The sequence below is a fragment of the Anser anser genome, assembly GCF_964211835.1.
Source record: "Anser anser genome assembly, chromosome: 1".
Lineage (NCBI taxonomy): Eukaryota > Metazoa > Chordata > Aves > Anseriformes > Anatidae > Anser > Anser anser.
This window is the reverse complement of record NC_139720.1, coordinates 120,663,723-120,687,697: the sequence shown is the minus strand read 5'-3', so window position 1 is coordinate 120,687,697 and position 23,975 is coordinate 120,663,723. Positions and strand designations below refer to the sequence as shown.

At 44.6% G+C, this 23,975-nt stretch overlaps 1 protein-coding gene across 2 annotated transcripts in view; it reads left to right on the top strand.

Annotated features, from left to right (window-relative positions):
• The window catches only part of TSPAN7 (tetraspanin 7), a 93,938-nt gene that overhangs the window by 51,423 nt on the left and 18,540 nt on the right, over positions 1 to 23,975 (top strand). For both annotated transcript variants that reach the window (XM_083838707.1, XM_083838706.1), the window contains exon 2: positions 21,823 to 22,011. In XM_083838707.1, the coding sequence (XP_083694833.1) occupies positions 21,823 to 22,011 (189 nt within the window). The remainder of the gene's footprint in view (positions 1 to 21,822; positions 22,012 to 23,975) is intronic.

Below are 23,975 nucleotides of genomic sequence, written 5' to 3'. Positions count from 1 at the left end.
TTTCTTTCAATAGGTACGACTTGTTTTTCTGTTTCTCTTGGCACTTTTATCAGTTTGGATAGTGAAAATGATCTCACTAATTTCTAGTATGTTTTACTTTCCAGTTATCTTTGCTTTGTTAAACAGTGCAATTCCTGTAATGATGCTGCAAGGGAGAGTTTCCTTGTATTGACTTTAAAACATCCATTTGAACCAGATTTTTTTTTTTTATCTTGAACCCATGTAAATGTGTTTCAGAAGCCCTTTCAGATACGAATTTTTCATCGAATTTGATCAGGTGCCCTTTCAGTCCACAGCTACTTTTGTCCTTGTTTTGCATTATTGGGTGTTCAACTCACTACGTCAGGTTAGCACAAGGGGAAGTTTGGCTGTATTTGTGCAGTCCTATTGGGAGAGAAGGAAGAGGATGTAGAAAGGACATTTTTTCATGATAATTCAAGCTTAGATTGCGTTGACAGATACTCTAAGTAGTCTTTATGTGATGTAAAAAAGTAAGTAATACAGTATAGTGGAAAATAGAGTTCCTGTATAGGGGTCGTCCCAGCTTTAACAAGTGTGTCCTCTTGCGATTGGATTCAAAGTCAGGGTGTGACACAAACTAAACATGAACATTGATTCTGGCTATTGTATTTTTGAAGGATTTGATTTGTTCATCTGACCTAGACGTTTGATGTTTAACATAAGGCTGGAGTATTTCACAGTGGGGTCCTGCCAGTGTTTTCAGTTTTACAAATAACCCTTTACATTTTATTTCCAAAACCAGTGCTCCATTTTAACCATGACAAACTAGGTAGATGTTTTGAGTCCTCATTTTCTCAGATAACAGCACTGGTTTGACTTCAGATGTACCATGTATTGCCAGAAGATCAAACTTCCCAGGGACTTTGAAGCTGATCAAGTAGTTATCAAGGAAAAAAACTGTTTGTTTAAGAAAACTATGAAGTGTTCGTGAATGTGACTGCAAGACAGTAGCATCTGGTCAAGAATGGAAGAAGTCCACCCTTCTAACATAATTTTTGGTGGACAAACAGAGGAGAAGGGGAGGGGAGTACTTGACAAGTCCCACCCTCCCTCCGCCACGCATGGGTGTAACTTTGAGCAGCAATCAAGACTCTGAAAACCCTGTAATTTTAAATCCCATGGACAAAAGTACTGTGTTCACATCAGCCAACTCCTTTGAATCAAGTAGGGGAGAGCGGAGATTATCACTTTCCAGTGGAATGTATTTAAGTGTTTTATTTAGGCCCTCTAATGGGAGCAACGTTAATAAATCTGCTATTGCCATCCCTAAGTCTGGCCCTCTGTGGAGGGAGGAGAGGTCTAAAGCCACTGAAAGCTTTGGAAGCTTCTCCATGTTCATCGTTGTTGTTGTTGGCTTCCCTTTGCGTTGGGCTGGCATTTAGAAGAGATTGAACCTACCTCTGGGCTGTAGAGTCTAAGTGCCTGGCAAACACGCCTAGGGGGGGGATGCCCAGCCACTTGTGAGGGGCAAAACATAGCAATGGTGCAAAATAGCAGCCAGAGGTGAAGGAGAAAGAAGGAAAGATGGTGGAGACTCCTAAATCAGCTTTAGTTTTCACTGGTGGGGTGAAGAATAACAAACTTCAAGTAGTTTTCTTTAGCAAAACACATTTTTGCTTTTGAAGCTCTGCTCTGTTCTGCACTTATTTCTGCTCTTTTCTCTATTTGTGTTTTCTTGTTTTGCTTCAGTATTTATCTTCTTCCCACTCCTGCTCTCTAAGTAACTGCGTGTACTGCTGTGCTGTCAGCTGTAGCACAAAATAGCTACGATAAAACTACTCCAAAGCATTATGTACTTAAGGGCCAAGCCTCGAAGTGTACTGGCAATAACATTTATGTATAATGGGGGAAATATTCTTATATTGTGGGGAACATTGTGATGTTCTGATTGCTACATCAGAATGTTCTGGATGGCTAAATGGGACGTTTCAGTGAAGAGGAAATTGGCTTTTGAGAACTTGACATCCGTTTATTATATGTGTGGTGTACCCAGCGAGCAGGTAGCAATAGCAGACCAAATACATCACAACTGTTCCAAACTTACCAGGCTTCCTTCAGATTTGTTTTCAGCCTTGTCTGGGACGTGCTGTTGGGATCCTGTGTTTTTCCCAGCGGGGGACACGGGGCCGCCAGTGCCAGCCGTGCCGAGCTCCCCGGTTGTGCCGTGTATGCAGCGATGTGACAAGTACTGAGCGGTGCCTGCTTGTCACGGCTGCCGTGGGTTAGTCCCCTCCGGTTTCACAAGGCTGTGGCCCCTGCCCTCAGTCAGGGAAACTTACTCTCTGACTAAATCGGGGGCATTTTGGGGAGAGAGTGCACTCACCTAACCTTTCTTTTTCAGACGGCTTCATCTTGCAGTGGCGTCATGTATCCAACGTGAGGTATCCTTGTGGTGTGTTCTTATTCGCTCACCCATTTGATCATTTATGCCTTACCATCCAGCCAGAGTGTTTTTGCCTTTATGAATGCCACACATCTTCATGTCTAAATAAGTCCAGGTGTGCTCCTTTCCCCAAGTCAGCAAGAGCATCCACAGCTCCCCATCGTCCATGCTCTGTTGCTGGCTGTCCAGCAATACCGCCCTGCACCGGCAAGGATGCATCTGGTCCCTTTCCAGTGCCCAGACTGCAAGCGGTCATTGGTTTGTCTTCACCTGTAATTTCTGTAGTAAGATCTACACTGGGAACCTGGAATCTAGGAACCTGGTGGTGTGAAATCAAATCTTTTTGCCTGGTCTGTCGGGATGGTGTAAGGGCAGAAGGAGTTAGTTTAAGTGATTTGTATTGGTGCAAAGACCTCTCTAAGAATGGCACATTTTTTTATTTTGGCAAGCCATTCGTTTGGTATTTCACTAATGTCATGCATTGTGCTTGAATAACCTATATAAGCTATAGGTCAGTGAGTTTCAGTCCTGTGCTTAACTCGCAAAGTATCTGAAATATCTTTGAGAAGTCTGTTCCTTTTGGCACAAGAAAGGAATCAAAACCTGACCTAAAGGCAGCATAAGGCAATGAAGAACAAGACTCGAGCCGTAAGATGCCCAGATAAAGACAACAAAAGAACTGGGAAATTCAGGAGTGTTTCCTAAGGTTTCTGAGAGGCATAAAGCAAAATAATGAGGCAGAAGATTCTGAGCGAGAAGAACCTGGAGATGTTGTGAGGAGCAGAGAGCCCGTGTCTCCTGACCTCTGTGGTGATCACACAGGTGGTCCTGGCCAGACTGGTTGGGTGGGCACGTGCATCGTGGTGCTTATTGAGTGTGAGAGTGTCCGTAAGTAAAATCAGCTTAGGAGTTTTATAAAATAAAATCACCTTCATATTTCATAAAGTCTTACCCTGAGTTTTGTTACGCTAATCTCCTACAGCTGTAGCGTTGAAGCCCAAGAGGGAGTTGCTGTAATTTTTTAGGATGTGTCTTCTTCTCCATAGGCTGATCTTGGAGAGCTCCCTGCCAGTAACACTTGAATGGAAATAATGGGTTTGAATCCTAGCAAAGTATACGTTTTGTGAGCGTTGTCCTCAGCAACGTTCAGGCAGAAGAGCCCCCTGACAGCCTGGAATGCTTGGAAGCCATGAGGGCTGTCTGTTAATATAATCCAAACTAAAATGCAGGGCTTTATATTTTTATATGTTAATTAAGTGGGAGGATGGGCTCCTTTTGCGTGTGTCTGGAGTATGGAAGTGGAAGCACTGCAGTGTCTGTCAACAACATGGTTGGCAACATGAAATGCAAAAGGGACATCTGGTCTTGTCCTGTAGTCTTTTAAGTCTAGTTTTTTTCTTCCTTCTTTTTTCTTTCTCTCTCTCTTTTTTTTTTTTTTTCATTTTACGTGTGTGACTGTAGCAACTTCATTTGCTGTTGCCTTTCTTGCTGATACTACTATGTTGTTTCCAAGCAGCCAGACTCCCGTACTTAAAGCTTTTCCCAGACCATTCGGTAAGCCACCGCATCGGTGGTGTGTCATCCTGGATTAGCAGCGAGCATCAGCTCCAGCCAGATAGGACGGCACGTTTGGGAACTGCATCCCTGCCTGGAGCCAGTCACAGCATGGTCTTAGTGACAGCTGCTGGCGGCGTGTAGTAAGAGCTGGTGAAGTAAAATAGGAAAGCTTGGTAAACATACGTGAGAGAGTAATCGGCTAAGAATTTGTATAGCTCATGCCCAGCCTCTTAATGCCTTCTATTTTCCCTTGTTAGTAGGTGGCTCCCCAGATTGGAACCTTTTAAGATTGTAGATGAGGCTTGAAGAAGAATGACTGGCAACAGTGCAGACATGAACTTAACAACACCAGTCAAACGAAATAAAACAGAATGATGTGTATAATGATGGGAACATTAGCTTGTCTTACTGTTAGTATGAATGCTAGTAAGATAAATATTGAATATCTGTAAATAAACTATCATTATACTAGCATGAGACCTCCCTTCAAATTGTAATTCTTCTTGAAAAAGAGGTGATGCTTTTCTTTTCAACAGGAGCCCTGCACTGAATCATTTCCTTTAATTGCTGTTCGAAAATATATAACAGGTTTTTTAATGCCTACTTTTTATATTTATCTTTTTACTTTCCATTAATTGCGGTACTTCCATTCAAGCTTGAAAATGAAATTGCTTCCCCAACATATTTCTTGTCTGCTATATGTAAACATGGGCTTTTTTTTTATTAGCCTTGTTTCCAGTGAAGCTGAAAGCACACTAGCACCAAACGCACCGAGAGGCTTTCATCAGTTATCTCGGTTACAGGCATTTTAAAGGAAACTCAGAAAAGCTGCCACGTAGAGCAAACCTCATCTCTTTCTCTTATTATGGGGAATTTATCTCGTGTTTTGGGACTTACCTGCAGAAGCTTCATCCTGGGGTTTATGCTTAATTTGGGGCAACTATCCACTAGTTAAACTTCAGATTCCCACTTTTATCTGCGATTGTCCAGTTCTGAAAGATGTGGGCAGTAATCCTGTCAAGCTGCTCCTGCCCTGCTTTCGGCAGATGGCGGAGGACAGTGCCAGGAGCCACGTGGTGGCTGCTCAGCAAGGCTTTCTGGTGCCTTCGTTTGCCCACAAGAGCCTGAAACCTTCTCTCCCTCTTCATTTAAGCAGCCCACCTACTTCATTTATTTGCTTTGATTTTAAGTGGATTTGGTTAGGGAGTGTGTTAGTGTTATATTAAAACTGGATAAGAGCTGATGAGATGCATAGGAAGAGAGAAGACTTATTGCAAAGTGAATCATCTTTAATAGCAGTAAGATATGCAAGGCTGGGTAGAGTTTGGTCAGTCTGTCATTAAGTACGTCACTGTAGTTTTTTCAAGAAATAAAAAACCTTGAAGGAGAGAGGAGCCAGCGAGCCACGAGTGCCACGTGTAGCAGTATGAGAGTTTGAGCCGTACCTTCTGCAAATCTTACGCCGCATCTCAAACAGCAAGAGCGTTCTTGCTCAGAAGGTTTTAGGCCTTTTGCTGTTTTTGACAAAGAATGCTTTACGGGCCACATGGAGGGACATCAGAGGGTCCGAATGGTCTGCAGATGAAAGTGGCAGCCACTGCATCAGCAGACCTTTGAGGCTCTTCTGAGTGATTCGGAGCGCTCAGCTATGAATAATGACAGTGTTGGTGCCCATGCTCCCAAAGGTGTTGTGGCAAAGCTTGGGGGCGGGCGATAAGGACGGGATAAGCATGTGTCCCACAGCTCCTGGATCCATACCAAAGTGTAAGATGAATTGAAGTGTTGGGAGACCTGTGGTTAAAAGCTCTTCTGATGTCTGCACAGTCCTGATGGAAAACAGAGATGCAGATTAGTTTATCCATTTAGAGTGGGACGTATCAGTATCTTCCCTAACTTGCAGTAGGTAGAGTTTTTCACGTGTCTGGCTGGAGATGTCTGAGCATTTGCATCTCAAAAGAATATTAAATAAAAACGGTGTAAGTACTTGTGTGTTATCAGCGGTCTTGTAGTGTTACCTGTTGCTGTGATTATCTGGTATTTTCTATTGAAAGGTTTTGTTTGGTTTGGTTTGGTTGTTATTATCACACCACACAGCTTCACAGCTTCAAACATCTGGGTTGAAATTTTATTCCAGTTTGTGGCTAAATTCTTTTTCAATGTGTGTTTCAGCTGGAATTTAGCAGTTTGAGTGCAAGCCTAGATAATTTTTTTTTTTTTTTTTGACAGGAGAACACCCAAGTGTCAGTATTTGCATCAGGCATCTCTAATAAGTGTACTGAACTGAAAAGCAACTCTTATGTGAGGGATGTGCCTTTATTTTGAGATGCATACACGTGTGCAGTAGCCACAAATACAGGAACTCACATACCTCAACCATTTAAGCAAGAGTATAAGATTATGTATAAAAATATAGAACAAGGAGCATGCTAGGGAATTATTCCCTCTCTTCTGCAGTCCTTCAAAGCCACCCTGTTGCTACTTGCCCCTTTCTACCAGCCTGGCTCGTGGAAAAGTCATCTTTTTTCTGCCGAGGTTAGGTGTATTCTGATAGCACATCTTCACGCTCACAGCTGAGCATCACCTCTCACCTTGAATGACCGACTGCCTTGCAGATAAAGACGTGATATCCCTGTTAAACCTGCAAAGAAGGGTGGTGTTGTTCACTCTAGCTGTCAACTGCTCTCGTGTAGAAGGACCCTGAGGTCCACGTAATTGTGTCGGGGTGTGTGTATGTGATCTGTTTGTAGGCAGTTGCTGATTTTAAGAATTATATTCAAAAAATGCGTGCTTACACGCTCCACAAATGGCTGGTTCTGAACTCTTAGAAGTTAACAACTGGCATCATGCCGTGTCCATTTACTGCGCAGGCTCTGGAGGAACTGACAGATTTGAGTTTCATTGGGCTTCTTCCTCCTCCTTTTTGCTATTAGGAAGATAGGACTTGAGAGAACACCCTTGGTTATTAGAGCATCTCCCAGCAGTGCAGGGGAGTGCACAGAGCATCTGCATGCCACAGTTCGTGGGAATGCCTTCCTGTTGGGATTCAGAGCAGATGTGTCCTTCCTCACTCTATAAAAGCACATGAGTATTAAGGAGAGCGGCTTCTGGCTTTGACTTTGGCTTCTTTAGTAGGAGTGGCACATGAAAAACAGAGACATATGCTAAGGACAAACAGAGCAGTATGAAAAACTGCTGTGTAGACACTGAGACAGAGTGCTAGACCTTGACTGGGACAAGACTGGGTTATTCTGGGGTGGTACAAACCAAACTTTTTTCCCGCTTTGCCTTGTTTTGTTATTTTTTGTCTTTCTTGGATGCATTGCTACCCGGGTTTTGGAAGGGCAGGAGCCACGTTATTGGGTGAGAGCAAATATGGGTGGCTGTAAGAAGATTGGTTTTGATCAGCTGAAATGAGAAGACTTGCTTTCTTGCGATGGCTCATTTGAGGTGGACGGCAACGCAGTGCGGATCCACCATGTGTATACTTCTTGCCAAAACCAGGCCTGTATCCACCAGAGGAGTTCCCTGCAGCGTGGTGCCTTAAAGAGCTGCAGAGGAAAATGTGGGTCGGGCGGGAAGAGAAGAAAGACCAGAATTCTCCAGTATGAGAGAAAAGTGGCCTTTCTTTGCTGGGGAAAAAAAAAAAAAACATACAAAGGGATGGCAGCTCTTAGCTGCTTCTAAGTATGATTAGGAGAATGTAAATAACCTCTGATTTCCAATAAAACGGGATCAGCACATTAGAGGTTTGGTTGCAATAACAAAAACCTTCTGGAACCTCCAACAAAGCCCTTACCAGATCACTGCATGTGCTTCTGAGCTGATTTTTGCATGGATTGAACCGAAATGAACACGACAGCTGACAACCTTCTTGGCAGAGGAGCCCTGGCACGGAGAGGATGGAGGCTTGGGGCCCCCTGCCTCCTCCTCACGGGTTCCAGCCAATTTGGGTTTTTAGCAGGGCCCCCTGCTTTCCCCCTTGTGCCATTGCCCAGCAGCTCTCCTCCTGTGGATGAGGGGCTGAAGCTGCCCATCTGCCATCTTCTGCAGGCAGCGACCCTGTTGCTGCCCTCGCCTCCTGCCCTCCTACCCCGTGGCAGCCTGCTGGTGGAGATTCCTGGCTTTGGAAATGCATCTTGGGGTTGTGTGCATCTTTTTCTCGTATCTGTGTGCCGGGAGGGGCTGCGGTCAGCTGGCACGCAAAAATCCCTTTCCTCCACTACTATTTGCAAATTTAGGAGCTTGAAACTTCTGGCATTGGTCCCAGCAACATGACCTTGAATTCGGTACTATTGAATTTCTGCACACTGCTATTATCGCCCATTTCTGTGCTGTAGCCTGTTGTTTTGAAGGATATTAGGAGCGGAGGAGCCTGAATACAAAGTGATTCCAAGAGAGGTTCATACCACCGCTGTCGTGTGCTGTGACTAATGAGCTTGTTAATCAGTTTTTAATTCGTTTCAAGTTTTCTCCCTGTTAAATCTTAACTTTGTAAGAACACCAGGTAAACAATCCGATAGCTCTGCTTTTCCTGCAGTTTCCCTAGCCAGCAAAGAGAGAAATCGTTCTGGGTCTCGTGCTGCGGGGGATGCCTTTACTGCCTCTCGATACATTCGGAGGGAAGCTGTGTAGGACTACTGGAGTCACAATTGCAGAAATACCATTGCCATATGGACAGCAGCAGGCTAGTGCCTAGTCGAGGATGGAATGGGACTGGTACGGCTCTGCATCTGCCCTAGACTTCCTGTGTGCCCAAAAGGATTTCTCCCTCTGGGCACGTTGCTGGTGATGGTGCGACTGAGAATCCCTTTCCACATGCTGACCGTGAGCGTGTGTTGAGCGGATGCAGAAATTCCCTGGAGGAGCTTCCTTTCCTAAGCTGCAACCATTTGGAGGTGTTGATTTGCAGTCTTTGATGACTTTTTTTTTTTTCAGTACTTTTTTCACAGTATCTTTTCTGGCAGTGTTGATAGTGCCTGCTGTCATCCAGCACTTGTGCTGGTGCAAAAGAATGCATTTCCTCCTGTACGTCTGACTCAGAATGCACAAATTGCATTTTCTTCCCCTCCTAGGGCTGGATAAACCATACTGTGTGGTCACTGTGTGCTCACTGCGTGTTCTGGGTTTTATTTTATTCCTGTTGAGAGCTCAAGAAGTTCAGATGATTCGCCTGGGACTGAGGTGGATAGTATCGTGCTGTAGTTCACTGCTACATGTCTGAAAGTTGAGGAATTTCTGTGCTGAGCGATCTGCTGAAACTACCAAACCTCCTTCAGCAGAGGTTTTCCTTACCCCAGTCAGGCCTGAGGTACAGCTGTGGCTTTCCATGGTGGGCTAGATCATACCTGTGCTAACATGGGCTTTGGATATAGAACTAGTCTGATGGACACAGTTAGCACCGGCAGCTGCTTTTCTGGGTGTTTCATTTTCCTAATTTACTTTCTTCACTTGGGGATTATAGAAGTTTAGATGCTGCATGTAAGAAACAATAAAGGATTTAAATAGCGGATATTCCTAGTCTTGATTATCTTGCATATTTTTAATTTAAAGTCTTATATCTCAATAAAACTGGAGAAGGTTTTTAAGGTTTGAATGCTTTGTAAACCCACATTTCTGTCATCTTTGTATATTGCTACTGCAGGGATTTGAAAGTGTGATTATGAGGGACAGCTGCTGCCTGGGTATAAGACAGTGAGTTTAAACTTCCACGGACTTTCAGGTCCTACAGAAAAATATTCTCTGGCAGTATCCATTTACTAACGATGAGTTTTTTCCTTCTATTCCCAACCTAGCAAGGTGGTTGATGCCCCATGCCTGTCAGTGATCAAGAGGCGTTTGGGCAGTGCCCTCAGTAGTGTGCTTTAACTTTTGGTTAGCCCTGAGGAGGTCAGGCAGTTGGACTCGATGACCCGTAGGGTCTGTAGGTCCTTTCCAACTGAGCTATTCCATTCCATCCCACCGCGTATAGTGCTAGGCCTTAAAACATCCACCGGCTCTTCGCTTAGGGGTGTGCTTTCACATTCATAATGAACTGAGTGTGCACGTGTTTAAAGTCATACTCGTGGAAAACTTGGCAATTTCCAATACCATGTTAATTGTTGAAAAATAGATTTTGACACTATAAAAGGCACGGGAATTTGGCAGGGATGGATATAGTTAAAAGGGATGGACATCTGGAAGACAGTACCCTAAATATTTGTAAAACAGGCAAGCAAATGAAGAAAAAGGACCAGTCAGTTGTGGCTGTGACTGTCAAGCTCTGTGGCAATGTTCTCGTCCAGCCATTGCTGCACTGCCCAAGAGGAGTAGGAAGAGATGCAGCACTGCCGTCTTGAGAGCAGCAGGTCTGGACAGAAGTCTTCTCTGGTGGCACAGACATTGGAGATAGCTCAGAGTGATTGGTGAGGTGGGATGCTCTCGTTTCGACTCCTAAAACACTTGGGCTTTTTTCGGCTGCTTTTCCCCTTGCACGCTCTGTCCTTTGATGCACCCCACAGTCCTGCTGTGAAATCCTGGCGGTGACTTCATTTCCTCTCATCAGCTCCTCCGCCCCAGCGGCTGCCTGGACCATTCCGGCTGGTTTTCATTACGTTCGACCTGAGCGCCAGGAAGTTCGTCTTCCCCTTTGTCATCTGTGGGAACGCCATCCCCACTTTCCCGTCTGTTAGCCCTCCGTTACGCTGAAATCCAGAGGCACCACGTGCTGTGGTGGGTTTGGTGGCCATTCCTTGAACACCAGCAGTTTGGATGTCATTCATGGATAAGCTATATCCAGACTTCGGTCGCAACGGGTAGTCTCACAGCCATACACCTGACAGGCTGGGCACTCTTTAGAGAAAATACATGGTGGAGGAGGAAGGATATTCAGAAGAAAAATCGAAGCTGGAGGAACTGAGCTGCAGACAAGGTTTTGGCTGTGCAAAGCAGTGCAGGTGCAGCTTTTGGAGGGCAGCGTGTAGGTGTGCTGGCCAGAGCTGTGCTGCAAACACGCTGCCTCAGGTGTTAAGGCTAAGACCATCAGGTCTTAAAACTCAGCTGCTGGCTCCTGCTGTCATCACGTACCTCTTGCAGGAGCAACACGGGCAGGGACGTGAAGCGCTCATCATTGCAACGTCAGGCTCAGGGAGGGCAGCTGACGGGCTGCCTGCAGCACACGGCTGTGACCCAAGTGACCAAAATTGTCCAGTGTAGCAGACGTGTCACACGGGCTGAATCAGCATGCAGGCATCCAGCCACCAGGCTTTACACCGTGCTCCACAAGCTGATGATAGGTGCTGGGGGCTCCTTCTTTCTCTAATGACGTGTTTTCGGTTTGCAGAGCGGGATGCTGCTTTTGATATACTTCCTAACTGGAAGCTCTTTTTCCTTAAACATTCAGGCATGCATATTTAAAGCTAAGTTTCAAGGAATTAGTACTGAAAATTCCCAGCAGAAGTGTATTTTTGCATTTTATTTTTTATCCAGAGATGACCACATTTTGGTCTGCAGCTGGCTTAAAAGATACATCAACTTATAGAGCCACTAGTAACCAAACTATAAAACAAAGCATTTCCTCTCATGTATTGAAGTTTCTTACACAAAAATAAATATCAGCCTGATAATGAAGATCTTAGCGTTACTAAGATTTCTAAGTATTTCTCTAAGTGCAAGGTGGGATAAAGCCGAGTTTTTCACCATGAGAATATGACTGTTTATTATAACCATTTATTATGTGTGTGATCTTAGAATAGAGATCAGGTCCCAGATCTCATTATTCTTCCTGAATCTCCCAGTAAGTGGCATGTAATTAATTATTTCTTTATGGGAAAAAAAAAAATCTATAAGAATAGGTATTTGCTACTAATATTAGCAAGAAATGATTAGTTTTGAGCCACACTACAAGCATCTTTTCAAGCTGTCATGTCCCCCCACACCGCTCTCTTTGTTACTGCTTTTATAACTTCTTGGGACATATCCAGTTTTTCATCCTGCAGCGAACTGGATGACTTGGATTTTACCCCGCCACCCCTCACTGTTAATTCGAGGAGCACTGGCCTCTTCTCCGGGTGGCAAGGAGGCACTGTGGGAAGGCTGTTATCCTCTCTGATTTTTAACTTTTTTCCAAGTCCTGATTTAAACTATTTTTAATTTTTAAGCCCTGGCTGTCATTTCTGCCCCAGCCTGGGTGGAAAGTGTCATTAAGCTTTGGTATGTATGGTTAGTGAATGGATGGGTGGGGGTTCAGGGAAACACCCAGATTGTATATAGAACGTGCACTTACTGTTGGAGGTCATTTAACTCAATTGATGCTGAAAGAGGCACCATTAAAGTTAGGGGTAAGACACACTGTTTTCTGCAGGGTTGGTGGCGAGTAGCCTAATCAACTGCATTCTCTGTAATAACCTAATAGTCACTTTGGTGTCTATCTGAGAGTTGGTATTTTATTTCATTTCCGTAATGTTTTTTTAAACAGCCCTACAATTTCAGCTCCAAGGATATTAATGTGGTGGTGGCTCACTTATAACAAATATTCATGCACTTGTAATAACATCACAGCAAGGAAGATAAGCAAACCTTAGAAATATTTTTGAAAAAGAAATAGGATGTCAGCCCACACACGGAAAGTAGCTGGGGAAGAAGAGGTTGTTAAGCTTGACATCGGTGTATCTAATCAAAATCTGCTGCTCTGTGTTTCAGAGCAAAGCTGGTGGCTGTCTGCTGACCTGGATGCGCTAGGTACTCAGCTCTGACCCGGCGGGGACGTGAGAGCAGCGGCTGCATCCCCATTGCCATAGTTTGCTCGTGCTGGTATCCCTGATGACATTTTCTGCAGGGAGGGCATGGACCAGCAGTTCTAATAAACAGGATTCACGGTTTGGGATGGAACGAGCAAGGGCTGTGCTAGGTAATCCATTTTGTGACAGCAGCTAATACTAGATGGATGCCGAGCTGCGTGGATCATAATTCAAAGAGATTGCTAGGGCAAAGGGACAAACCAAGACCTGCGGTGCTGGACATCCTACCTGTGCAACAGAAAGAGACAGCTCTGAACGCAAAAGGTTGCAGCTGACCAAGGTGAGACAAGCAATGGATCACAGAGAGGGATGTAAGCTACCAAATTAAGGTCATGGCATTTTTCTTTGCATCCTTTGGACTGGAGTTTCCTAGAAAGGGATTGTTTAGAGGGGAAAATCTGTCAGGAAGGGAGAGGGAGGAGAGGGACATGCCTGAGTTAGAAAAGAGGGGAGACAAAAGATTTTTCTTCAGTAGAGTCTTCTCTGAGCACAGTATAGTTACGGTGGATTTAATAAATAAATAAAGAAATATTTAAAAAAAAAAAAAGAGACATGAAAGTTCTGCTGGAAACATTTCTTTCTTTGATCAGATTTTTTTTTTTAAATAGCTTCATTTTTTGTGGAAATACTAGGCAGTAACATTGGTGACGGCAACTTCGGTGGTAGTTTTGTGTTTTTTTGTTTTTTTTTTTCTGCCAATGTGCATCTTTTATTTTTTCCAAAGCGGAGGGAAAGATGTGGAAAAGTTGCCTCCTTCCAAAGATACAGCTTTCTTTTAGTTCCAGCAGAGGTCAATACTGTGCAAAACGTAACTGAGGTTGACTTCTAAGGTGTAGTCAAGATCACTAGATGCGAAGATAGAAAATTCAGCTGTATTGCTGCCTTATGTGCATCTCCACATTGCATCCTGTCTTTTCTTACTGCTTTGCTCCAGCCTGTGAAGAGCTGACACTGAAGCTCCGAAGAAGATTTATGCTTGTTTTAGTCCCCTGCCTGCCTGATGAGAGCCCAGAGGCTGAGGCAGAAAAAGATTCAAAGCCAGCCACTCCCATTGCTTGGCAGGCTGTAAAGCAAGAACATTTTTGAATGTGATCCCTTGCTTATTTCGGGAAACTTATAAAATTTTCAGAGGTAGGCCAGTTATTTTTAAGCCTCTCTAGACATGCTTTTCATGCAGGGTATGCTCAAGGTCGACCATTTTCCTCATGAAAAAATTTCCCTCCTTTGGGGAGAAGTCTGGTAGATCTAATTAGCTGTGTGCTGTTGTCCTCTCTCGTTTCCTCACAGCCTGCTAAACCTATCGCTAGACCTTTCAGCTTCGGCCAAGATGGATTGCATTAGTTCTTTTCTGCCTTCCCCTGGATTCATCCGTTTTATGCACAGACTTTCTCTAGTCCGTTAGAGGAGAAGACTCCAGCAGAGAGGTGCTGAGACAGCACACCTCTACCAAAAGGCAAGGAGGCTGGTGTTTGGAAGGACTGGAATCAAGGAGCTGAAAATATCAAAACCATGCCTATTTCCTTTGCATTTGACTCTTTTTTGCCACTTTGGATCTCTTTTTAAGTCGCACACATTTTGCAATCAATCATTTAGTAAGGTTGTGAATATGAAATGAAACGGTAAAAATGATACCTACAATGAGAGCCTGATTAATGAAGCTGACCTCCTGCTTCTTGGTTCTGTGAGTAAAAAACTGGTCCAGAGAAATTATGTGTTCTCCCAGCTGCTTCTGAAATCAGAAGGGATTGCTGTTGTGCTCAGTATCAGTCAGGATTGGGTACCAAGTCTTATTTTGCCAGAGCTTAGGAAGCAAAATAGCTGACATCTGTAATGAACAGGAGGACATGAATTATGTAGACAAATAAACTAGCAATTACTGCTGCACGTTTATCTTCACCTCTGTAAATGATAAACTTTAAATGTTCCATATGGAAGCCCTGTGTATAAATTAGTTCCTCTGCATTTGGGCCTGTTGAAATCTCAGTGGATGTGAGATGGAGTAGCTTTTGTATCTCCTGTCTCGGTTTAAGACGGCAGCTCCCTTTATACCGTGCTGCAAATGCTTTGTGAGATTTGGGGTGTGAAGAAAGCAGACTCCATTAGGATGCAGCGTGCATCCTGTTTAAAGGAGTACATAAGGTTTTCCTGTGTTACTCTGACAGAATTAAAGATAGTGCAGTTTCAAAAGCTATTCTCTGAGTCCTGTTCTCTTATTTACATGTTTCTCGTCTGTTACTCAGAAGGAGGGGGTTGATATTTTAATCTTTGTTCTGGTCCTATTAAAATAAGTAATTCCTAGGCATTTGTGTCTTGTCCCTCAATGAGAAAATGTGTATGTTCAGCATCAGTTCTGATTTCAGAAATGCATAGTATTATCAAGGTATCGTTCTCCCTGGCTCCTATAAAGCTGCAGCACATACCCTCATATTGAAGCTACTGACCATATCTATGCCTGTGTGTCTTTGAAAAGTAGAGAGCTTACTGGACAAGTGAAGTTACACTTCGCATTCAGTTCAGTTGTATTTCTGCCCATCTGAAGCACGTTAACTTTTTCACTACATCTAGTCAGCTCCATGTGCAGCCTCGCAGTCCTACTGACAATCCCTGATTTGTTCAGATGCTGAATAAGAGTAATTATACACAGAGACATGAACTGGGAAGAAGCAGAAGCGAATAAAGATGCCTGAGAGGCCAGTGAGGTTTGGGCACGTGGTCAGAGCAAGGGGTAGAGCTGGTTGGATTTTTTTTTCCAGGTTCTATTTTTTTTTTTTTTTAAATCAGCCAGAACTTGCTGATTCATCTAGATCAAAACACTCCATGGGAACATCTTGATTGCAGTGGAGTTTTTCTTGGAAAATGACCAGGTTGCCTACCTGCTTCATTTCCTGCCATCTAGTCAGTCAAGGGTTTCTGGGCTGTATTTGCCAAGCCCGAGTTCAGAAGCAATCAAGTGTGAGGCTTCGTAGCCCTAAACAATACAATCTCTAGTCGCATCTAGTCCTTACAATCCTTGCCCTGCTTGGATATTTTTCTCTTTGGAAAGTTTGACCTAGATGAAAGGCAGGCCTAGTGATGTTAAATTGAATGCTACATCTCAGGTTTCTGTGCTGAAGAAGCATGAGTCAAGGGGCTTCCACGGCAGTGAATTTTTGCAATGATCTATCTTTGATGAAATCCAGGATGAAATATCTTTTTAATAATGTTTAAGGCTGGAGAAATGGCACAGAAGAGAACCAGAAGCTGCATGGTGTTTTTTTTTTTTTTAATTCTTTTTTGGGTGCTGAGGAGGAGTAATTAGTGTTTCAAGGTTGCTTGTCTCGAAAGGTCAATGCGGTAAGACTGCAGTATCCACGGGTTTCAGCATCCTACCTCCAACAGGGACGTCCGCAGCACCTCGGACACCCGTGGAGGTACCACGCTGCCTGTCTGGGGCTGCTTCGGCTCCCTGCCTGAGGTGGTTCGCGTTGCTGGGAGGCAGGCGGTGCGGCTGGCCCTCCTCTCCCTCCCCGGTGGGGGGACAGTGCAGGAGGATGGTCAGCACAAGGAGGTAGGAGTCACGAAGCGGGTGACTGCCTTTATGCACATTTAGGGTGACAGCAGACAAACCAAATCCTGAATTAGGGTGAATCAGAAATAACAGTCATTCTCCAAACAGATTTTAATACGAGGCTACGAGGCCTCGCGCTTCCCTGACGGCAGCTGCGTGTGAGGCAGGAAGAAGAGAGCCATACGTCAGGCGCCTAAACGAAGTGCTTTGTCTTGGAAATGTGTGCAAACAGGGAGCATCCGTCGAAATAGATTAAACACCCTGCTGCGTGCAAGAGGCAGAGCAATTTGCAAGAATTAAAAAGAGCTGACAAAAGTCGGCACTAACAAACAGCACGCGAGCCTGTTCGTGGGCATGAAGCTCGTCCGAGTCTCTGAAGGCTTGCTGTGTACGCTGGGCTTGCCCCGAGCACCCATAAGTCAGGCCTTCCCTGGCACTGTGACTGTTTTATCTGGGTGTGGACTAATATAAACCAAAACTCTTGTAAAATCTGAGCATGCATGGGAAGGGCCTTGAAACCTGGTATGTTGGGGTTTTGTTCTTTTGCTTTCTCTTAACCTGATATTTTGGGGTTTTGCTTTCTCTTAACCTGCCATGGGAAGGGAGGGGGCAGGCCCACCATGGCTGTCAGGCTGCGAGGGCAAGCAGGCAGTGACCAGGCTGGTCTCCTGTCACCTTACATTTGTCACAGCTGGCACTGCGTAAGATGGGGCTGAGGCCTGGTGAGGCCACCCAGACCCTTCTGCCTCCCCCAGGCCATGGTGGGGTGGGTCCCAGCCCGCCTAAGGGCAGCCACTGGCCTTCCTCCCACAGCTCCCTGTGTGGGGGCATCTTTCCTAGAGCCTCTTTTCAGGGGCAGTTCTTTTTTTTTTATTTCATTTTTATTTTTTATTTTTTGCTTTTGCCAGTGCTTGTGTTACTGTACCACTCCAGATCTCTGGTCTGAAGCATTGTAGTTTTTTTCTCTGTCTGCCAAGGAGCTCAGGTCTGGACGTGCCTGGGAATAAGCACTGCTCTGTCTGTCTTAGCCAAACCTTGGCAGAGAATACGGTTGCCAGAAACATCATACCATTTCCAGCACAAAGCTTAATTCGTAGCAGGCCCACGCAAAGGCCAAATTTTGCTGCTGCTCTCCTGCCCCATGTGTGCCAGCTTTTGCAGGTGTTTGTATGTAACGTGGCTGTGGAATCTGAACTGTGGCTCGGGTGGGCTCTAAAAGGTTTGTAGTGACTCTCCTGTGTTTGCCAGGAGAGCTGAAGAGGACAACTTATTTCTCATATGCATATATCTGCTACTGTTTATCTTGATGATTTGCTTAACTCTACGGGGAGAAAAAAATACATGCATGCACAAGCGTACACGGGTAAGACCCTGTATCTCAAATGAAGAGGTACATTTTTTTTTCTCCCATGAAATCTAAAATTTTCTGGCTTACATATATAAAATGTCTGATTGTATAATGAGCAGAGGCTTGGGAAGAACAAGGGTATTTCTGAACACCCTTGCTCTCAACGTTTTTGAAGCCTACTGACTAAAAGCTGACAGAGCCAGCCTGAGTCTCCCAATGACTACGAATGTTTTCCTTCCTTGAACAACAGAGAAATCTGAAATATAAATAGCTGCTTGCCATTGTTGTTTCAGATTTGCTGAGGGTAAGCAGTTCTTGGTAGCTTTTGAGTGACAGGAGGAAGATGCCATCTTTCACCTGGATGTCGAAGCACTGCAGATATTAGAGCTGTACAAGAACCCTGTGAAGTTAATGGTGTTACCGTTGTTTTAGGGAGGCACCAGAGAAGTGAAACAGCCTGCCTTGATTAAGGAGGTACTTGCAAGAAGTAACTGTCTGGATGAACCATGATTTTATATAGTTGGACATGGGGTGGCTTAGTTGCACAGTTTGCCTTTCTGTAGATCTCTAGTCTGGGATGTGAGCTAAAGAGAAACAGACCCTCCTTTCCTTGACTGTTTTTTTGTTGTTATTTGTTTGTTTCTTTTTTTTTTTTTACTGTGTTTATTTATTCTGATGCTGAGGAGTCCAAGGGAATGCAAATTACTAGGTTTGGGAGTGCTAAAGCATCCTGGTATTCTGTTTGATTCCCAAGCCTTCACCTTCGTACTGTTGCCTGTTTGATGTGACTTTTAGATGCCCTGATAATCTCCCTCGTGAGCGACACGACGAGGTTTCACAGCTTCCCTGCAGTACAGCTGCCAGCATTGCCGCTGGCTCCACGGCCCAGCGTGGAAGTGAGCAGGGTGCCACGTTCAGCTCTGTGGGGCATGCTCCCCTCAAACCCAGCTCCTGCGTCAGCATCAAACTTTTCTAATTTATTTTAAAAGGCTTTTTAGTGTGCTTTGATGGCAGGACATTCAGCCTTAGAATTTTTTTTCCATTGAAATGTGTGATAATGGTCTGAATGGAAGGGAAGGGAGCAGGGAAGATGGGGGGGAGGCTGTGCATTGCAGGAGGTACTGTGAGTTTTCTTTTAGACCTTCCTGCCATGAATGTCCCTCCTGCTTTTAAAGAAAACAAACCTAAAAAAAAAAAAAGAAGCAGCTGGTACATTGATTGTTCCCTCAATTATGTGATGGAACAGAGAGAGGGATAAAAAGTGTATCTCAAAAATACGGAAATGAGGTTTGGCTTTGGGTGAAAGTGGGCTTTGGTCAGACTGCCACTCCTGCTCTGTTAAATAAAGGTCAGTAAAAGATCTGCAGGGAAGTCTTCTGTTTTTTCCTCTTCGTGAGCGCAGTTCCAAGCTGCATGACTGCAGCCCAAGGGTGTCTGCAGCACTTCTCTTGGGAAACTTCCCATCCCTCTGCACAGTGACAGTTTTGCTGGGATGTTAGGCCTCGCCACCGACTGTAGGATTTCCTTAAACCCATCTACGCCAGAGCTCTACTAAGAAACAAAAGGGGAATGAGCTGCCAATAGACTTTGCTCCTTTTCTCCCAAAGTCTTTGTATATCATAAAATGGATAGGCCCCCTGGAGGTACAGGGAAACCAGACTCTTAAAACACATAGTAAAGGGTTAGTAATTGTTTCAAACAGCAGAATACAAATGCTTTTTATTGCAAGGCTGGAGTTCTCTTTCCAATGTGAAGCTGCTTGTTTGTTTTGGCAGCAGAGGCTGCTTTTACTTCTCCCCGAGGACAGTGGTAAAACTTTCGGCAGCTCAGCTCAGGCGCAGAAACCAGACCTTTGTCCCACTGGAGGCAAGAAACCAACATTTGTTCTTTGGGTTTCGGAGTCCCTCACAGCTCGCTTGCTGGCTTTGCTTTTAACCTGCTAATCTGGACAGTCTGAAAAAGAGAGAGATGGAGATGCTCCTTTCCTTGAAAGGCTTTGCGTAGGGATGGGACTAAACTCAGGAGGTGTTTGATGTCTGTGGTTACATAAGCTACGTGGTGATTTTTTTGACATTAAATTGTTGGCTGATGGGCTGCAGCAGCGAGGACTCAGCACTTTTCACAGAACTGCACTGAGGGATGAAGAGGAGTTGGATTTACTCTTTAACTCCCCTGTGGGCAGGGGAGCAGAAATCTTTGCTAATCCTGTTCAGAAGGTGTGACAGAAATGCCAACACCTGCGGCAGGTCGGGAGCACAAGGGGAGGTTTAGGGAAACCGCAGGAATTGATGGGTTTCTCTGGCAGCGCTGCACCCCGGTGTGCTGTGGATGGGAGCCAAGTGGGGGCATTTCTTTCCCTACAGCTCCAGAAGGCGGTGGGAGAAGGAAGAGAATGAGCTAAGAAGTGTTAAAATTGCCAGATGAGATTATTTTCTCTGTGTTATGGAAAGGATCTCCTCCCTCTGAGGAGACATTCATTTGATTTTCTCTGCTTGGCCTCCTCTCCTTTGGTTTCTCTCCATATTCTCTCTCTCTCTCTTTTGGCTTTGCTTCTTCCACGCTGTTCCTCCCCCCAACATCCCTCTCCTATATCTTTCTTCAGAGCACCTATTCTGTATCCTCTCTCCTGCTGGCATTTTCCCTGCATGGCTCTGATCGTTCAGCAGCTCCGCTCAATGCGATTCCCTCAGGAGCAGAAGTGCTGCACCTCAGCAGCAGCTGAGCAGCGTCAGAGCAGCCTTTGCTGTGGCTCCCTCAGACACATGCAGGACGGATGACAGGCTCCTTCACCTGTTCATACCGAGCAGCAAGACGGAGGAAATGACCTAGTAGAAAGGCAGTGACAAGGGTGCACTCTGTGTGGGTTTTCTCAGCGAGCCTGGATATAAAAAGCCAAGAAGCTGCTTTCCTTTTTCCTTTGAGAAGGTCTTCCTTGAATTAATTCATCATTAATTCATCATTATTTTCATCAACCTTTATGAAAAGTGGCTGAAAGAGATCTAACAAAGTAGCTCAGCTGGTGCAACACAACTGCGAATGCCGGTCCCCTCCATAAACAACTGCAGGGCAGCCCTGGTGTGATAGCGGGGCATTTCAAGACTTCACAGCAGTATAAAGATGTCCACAAGGGAAATGTTGGAAAGCAAACAAAAGAGTACTGTCAGGGCATTACTTCCATTTCCACCTCTTGGTAGTGCCCTCAAGGAGCTGGAAAGTGGTTTGGAGGGAGTTCAGGCAGCGCCTGCAGGCCTGGTGCTCAGGACTGGCACCTTTGGTCGTGCCGTGGGAATGGGCGACGTGCGTACCGGCTTGAAGCAGATGTGAAGCTCTGACACGTGTTAAATGTGCACAGTGAACTCATACATGCAGGGATTAAACTGCTCCTCGACCTCAAGGAAGCCATTGGCACTTCCTTCTGCTCTGCGCCCCTACACCCCCTCTTATCTCCATCTCTGCCATTGTCCAGGAGGTCTCCACTGAAGACTGCTTTAATGCTTTTCAATTAATTTTAAAAAATCTCAATTATTCTTGCTAGCAATGCACGGCCATTGGGTTTTTGGGGTGTGGGCATCGTCTTCACATTTTAGGCACGAAGCTGGGTACTCCCAAGGCCACGTACTTGGAGGGGTGAAGCTTCTGTGTGGCCAGGGGTCTCGCTTGATAAGTACGGGAGCGGGGAAGGCTCAGCTTCAAGGGCAGTGTGCTGCAAGGGATGCTTGCGTTCCTGAAACTGGGTACTTTGGATTAACAAAGGACAGGACAGGAGGTAGGAAGTTCTGTTTTGTTGTTCAGGTAGTTTTTGTGGCAAAACTCGGGATGTGTGAGGTACGGGCAGTTTTTATTGGCTTTTGGTAAGAGTGATGGACTTGGCCACCTCTCTTGGCATGCCGTAGGAGCAGAGAGCCTGTTCCTAGACAGAGTGGGGCTATTAGTAAGCACTGCATTCTCCCTCGGCAATCATCAGCCTTGCAGTGATTAGTCCTAGATGTTTGTCTTCCAATGGCAGCCATAATGAAACATCTCCAGAGACTGGAAATTAATTTTCTCTGTCCATCCCTATGGAGCTAGTAAAAGTCTTGCAGCTTCCTCCTGCCAACACAACAGCAACAACGAAGCTCTTCAGGATCACTGTGTACTGGATTTGGATGTCTTCACTGACAGCTTCTGATGGCTTTCTCCCCTTACTTTGCAGATCACAGGTGTTATCCTTCTCGCAGTCGGCGTCTGGGGCAAGCTCACTCTAGGCACGTACATCTCTCTCATTGCTGAGAACTCCACCAATGCTCCCTACGTGCTCATCGGAACGGGTACCACCATCATTGTCTTCGGGCTTTTCGGCTGCTTTGCCACTTGTCGTGGCAGCCCATGGATGCTGAAACTGGTAAGTACGCCAAAGTGCCGTATTGAAGAGGGGAAGAGGTTTTGTCAATATATTATGATTTCCCACTCCCGCCTCAAGCGTCACCAGATGTGAACATGTTTTTTTAGGCACATACGCTAGATTTTATGGGTCTTAATGTTCAACACGTGTGTCTTTTGGATAAAGAAGCAAAAAAAAAATCTTTGCCAAAACCAGTTGTTGATTGAGTTTGAATGAATTTCGCTACTGCGCAGCATACAGGCCCATGTGTGGTTGGGAGCAAGGGTAAAGTGCTGCTCTGCGAGCAGTTCTACGGTCGTTCTGTTTTTCTGTGAGCCAGACAGGTGTATTTACAATCTTAAAAGTGTTCACAGCACCATAAATGTAAAATTTATTTGAAATATAGATTAAAGGAGTCTCTGATGTGAAATCCGTGGAAAAATATTTGGTACCTTCTAAATGCACACCAGTCTTGCTTTTTTTCCTAATATTCACTGGAATAAAATAAGTCAACCCCAGACAGCACAGCTCTGTACTGTATGTTTTTCCACATCTCAAAAGCACCACGGAGTCAAGGTGTGCTAAGCTGAGGTACAGCAGCCATCTTAACCAGTTTAACCTCTCTTGCTACAAGTTTCTGTCCAAGTTTTCCAGCTCACCTTATAATGCAAAGTTGCTAGCAGTTAAACAAACCTATATCATGAACCGTGTTCCTAGGAATATTCAAGAGCAAAATTTAAAATGCATAACGATTTGAAGGGTGGAAATACCACTTGTGAAACACTGACATGGTGGAAAAGGGCTTGACAGTAGATGCATCTGCTGCCGTGGTATTTAGGGCTGATTTCCTGAGGAGATGAGACGATTCCTCTCCAGTGTGAAGCGGGCTTTAAAAAGGACATCCTAAAGAGAGTTAATTTTCTGAAGTGATGGCACAGCAGGGGAGAGGCAGGAGCTGCAGATTGATCGGCGGGTACGTGTGGATGGCTAGTTGGCGTGTACCTAACACCATCGTAGGTGCACCACTGCTGTCTCTTGCTGGTGATGTGCTGTCAGGGTGTGTGTAGAGGCTTGTCAGAGTTACTGCAGTCCAGATGGGAAAGTGTGAAAGAATATATAAATCCATAGGAAATCAGGCTCTGCTAGTTGCTCTGTTAGTCATGTAACTTGTTTAAAGGTATGTCCTCTAACTTAGTGTGGCATGTTGCTGTTCCAAACACATAGTTTTATTTTCATTGTACACATGAGAAATATTACAAAACCTTACTTCTTTCCTGAATGGAATACAGAAGTGATTTGACAGCAGTATTAGTTGTAGAGAATGATTTTTCTAGTTCTGTCTTCACTGCTGTCCTCCCTTCCCTAACAACCTTCTATTAAAATAAATTTCCCTCTTTCCATTAAATCCTATTAGGACTGAATTTAATTTAAAATGTTTCCTTTTTAAAATAACTGTTGAGTTATTTAGCACATGGAGAAAACAGGCATTTTCTCATGAGAAGATTAAGCCCCAACTTCAGATTTTACCACCCCACTTTGCATTTTTTTCTTTACTTTTTTTTGGCCTAGATGTATTTTTGATGGTTTGTGAGTAGCTACACTGAAAGCCACTGTTTTCAAAGTTTATTTAGCTCTGAATCCAAATGCTACTCCCAAATCCAAACACGGGCCTTGGCTCAGCAAAACATATGGGGCATCTGTCTACTATTACCATGAGAATATTTCCAGTGAAGTCAGTCAGTTCATTCATTTGAGAAACTTCAGGAGTTAGGCTGGAAATCCCAATCTAGCAGCAAGAGATAGATAAACATGAGCCAAAACACCTGGGGAAGCCTATTTACTTTAGCAGAGTGCCATACAAATAAAAAGGGTCTGTTTGTATTCCTTACTGCAAGATCAAAACCTTAGTGGCTTGTGATCTGTTTCTGGTACATGAATGTGTTTTAATTTATATGAAAATGCTAAAAAATATGGGGTCAGAAAAC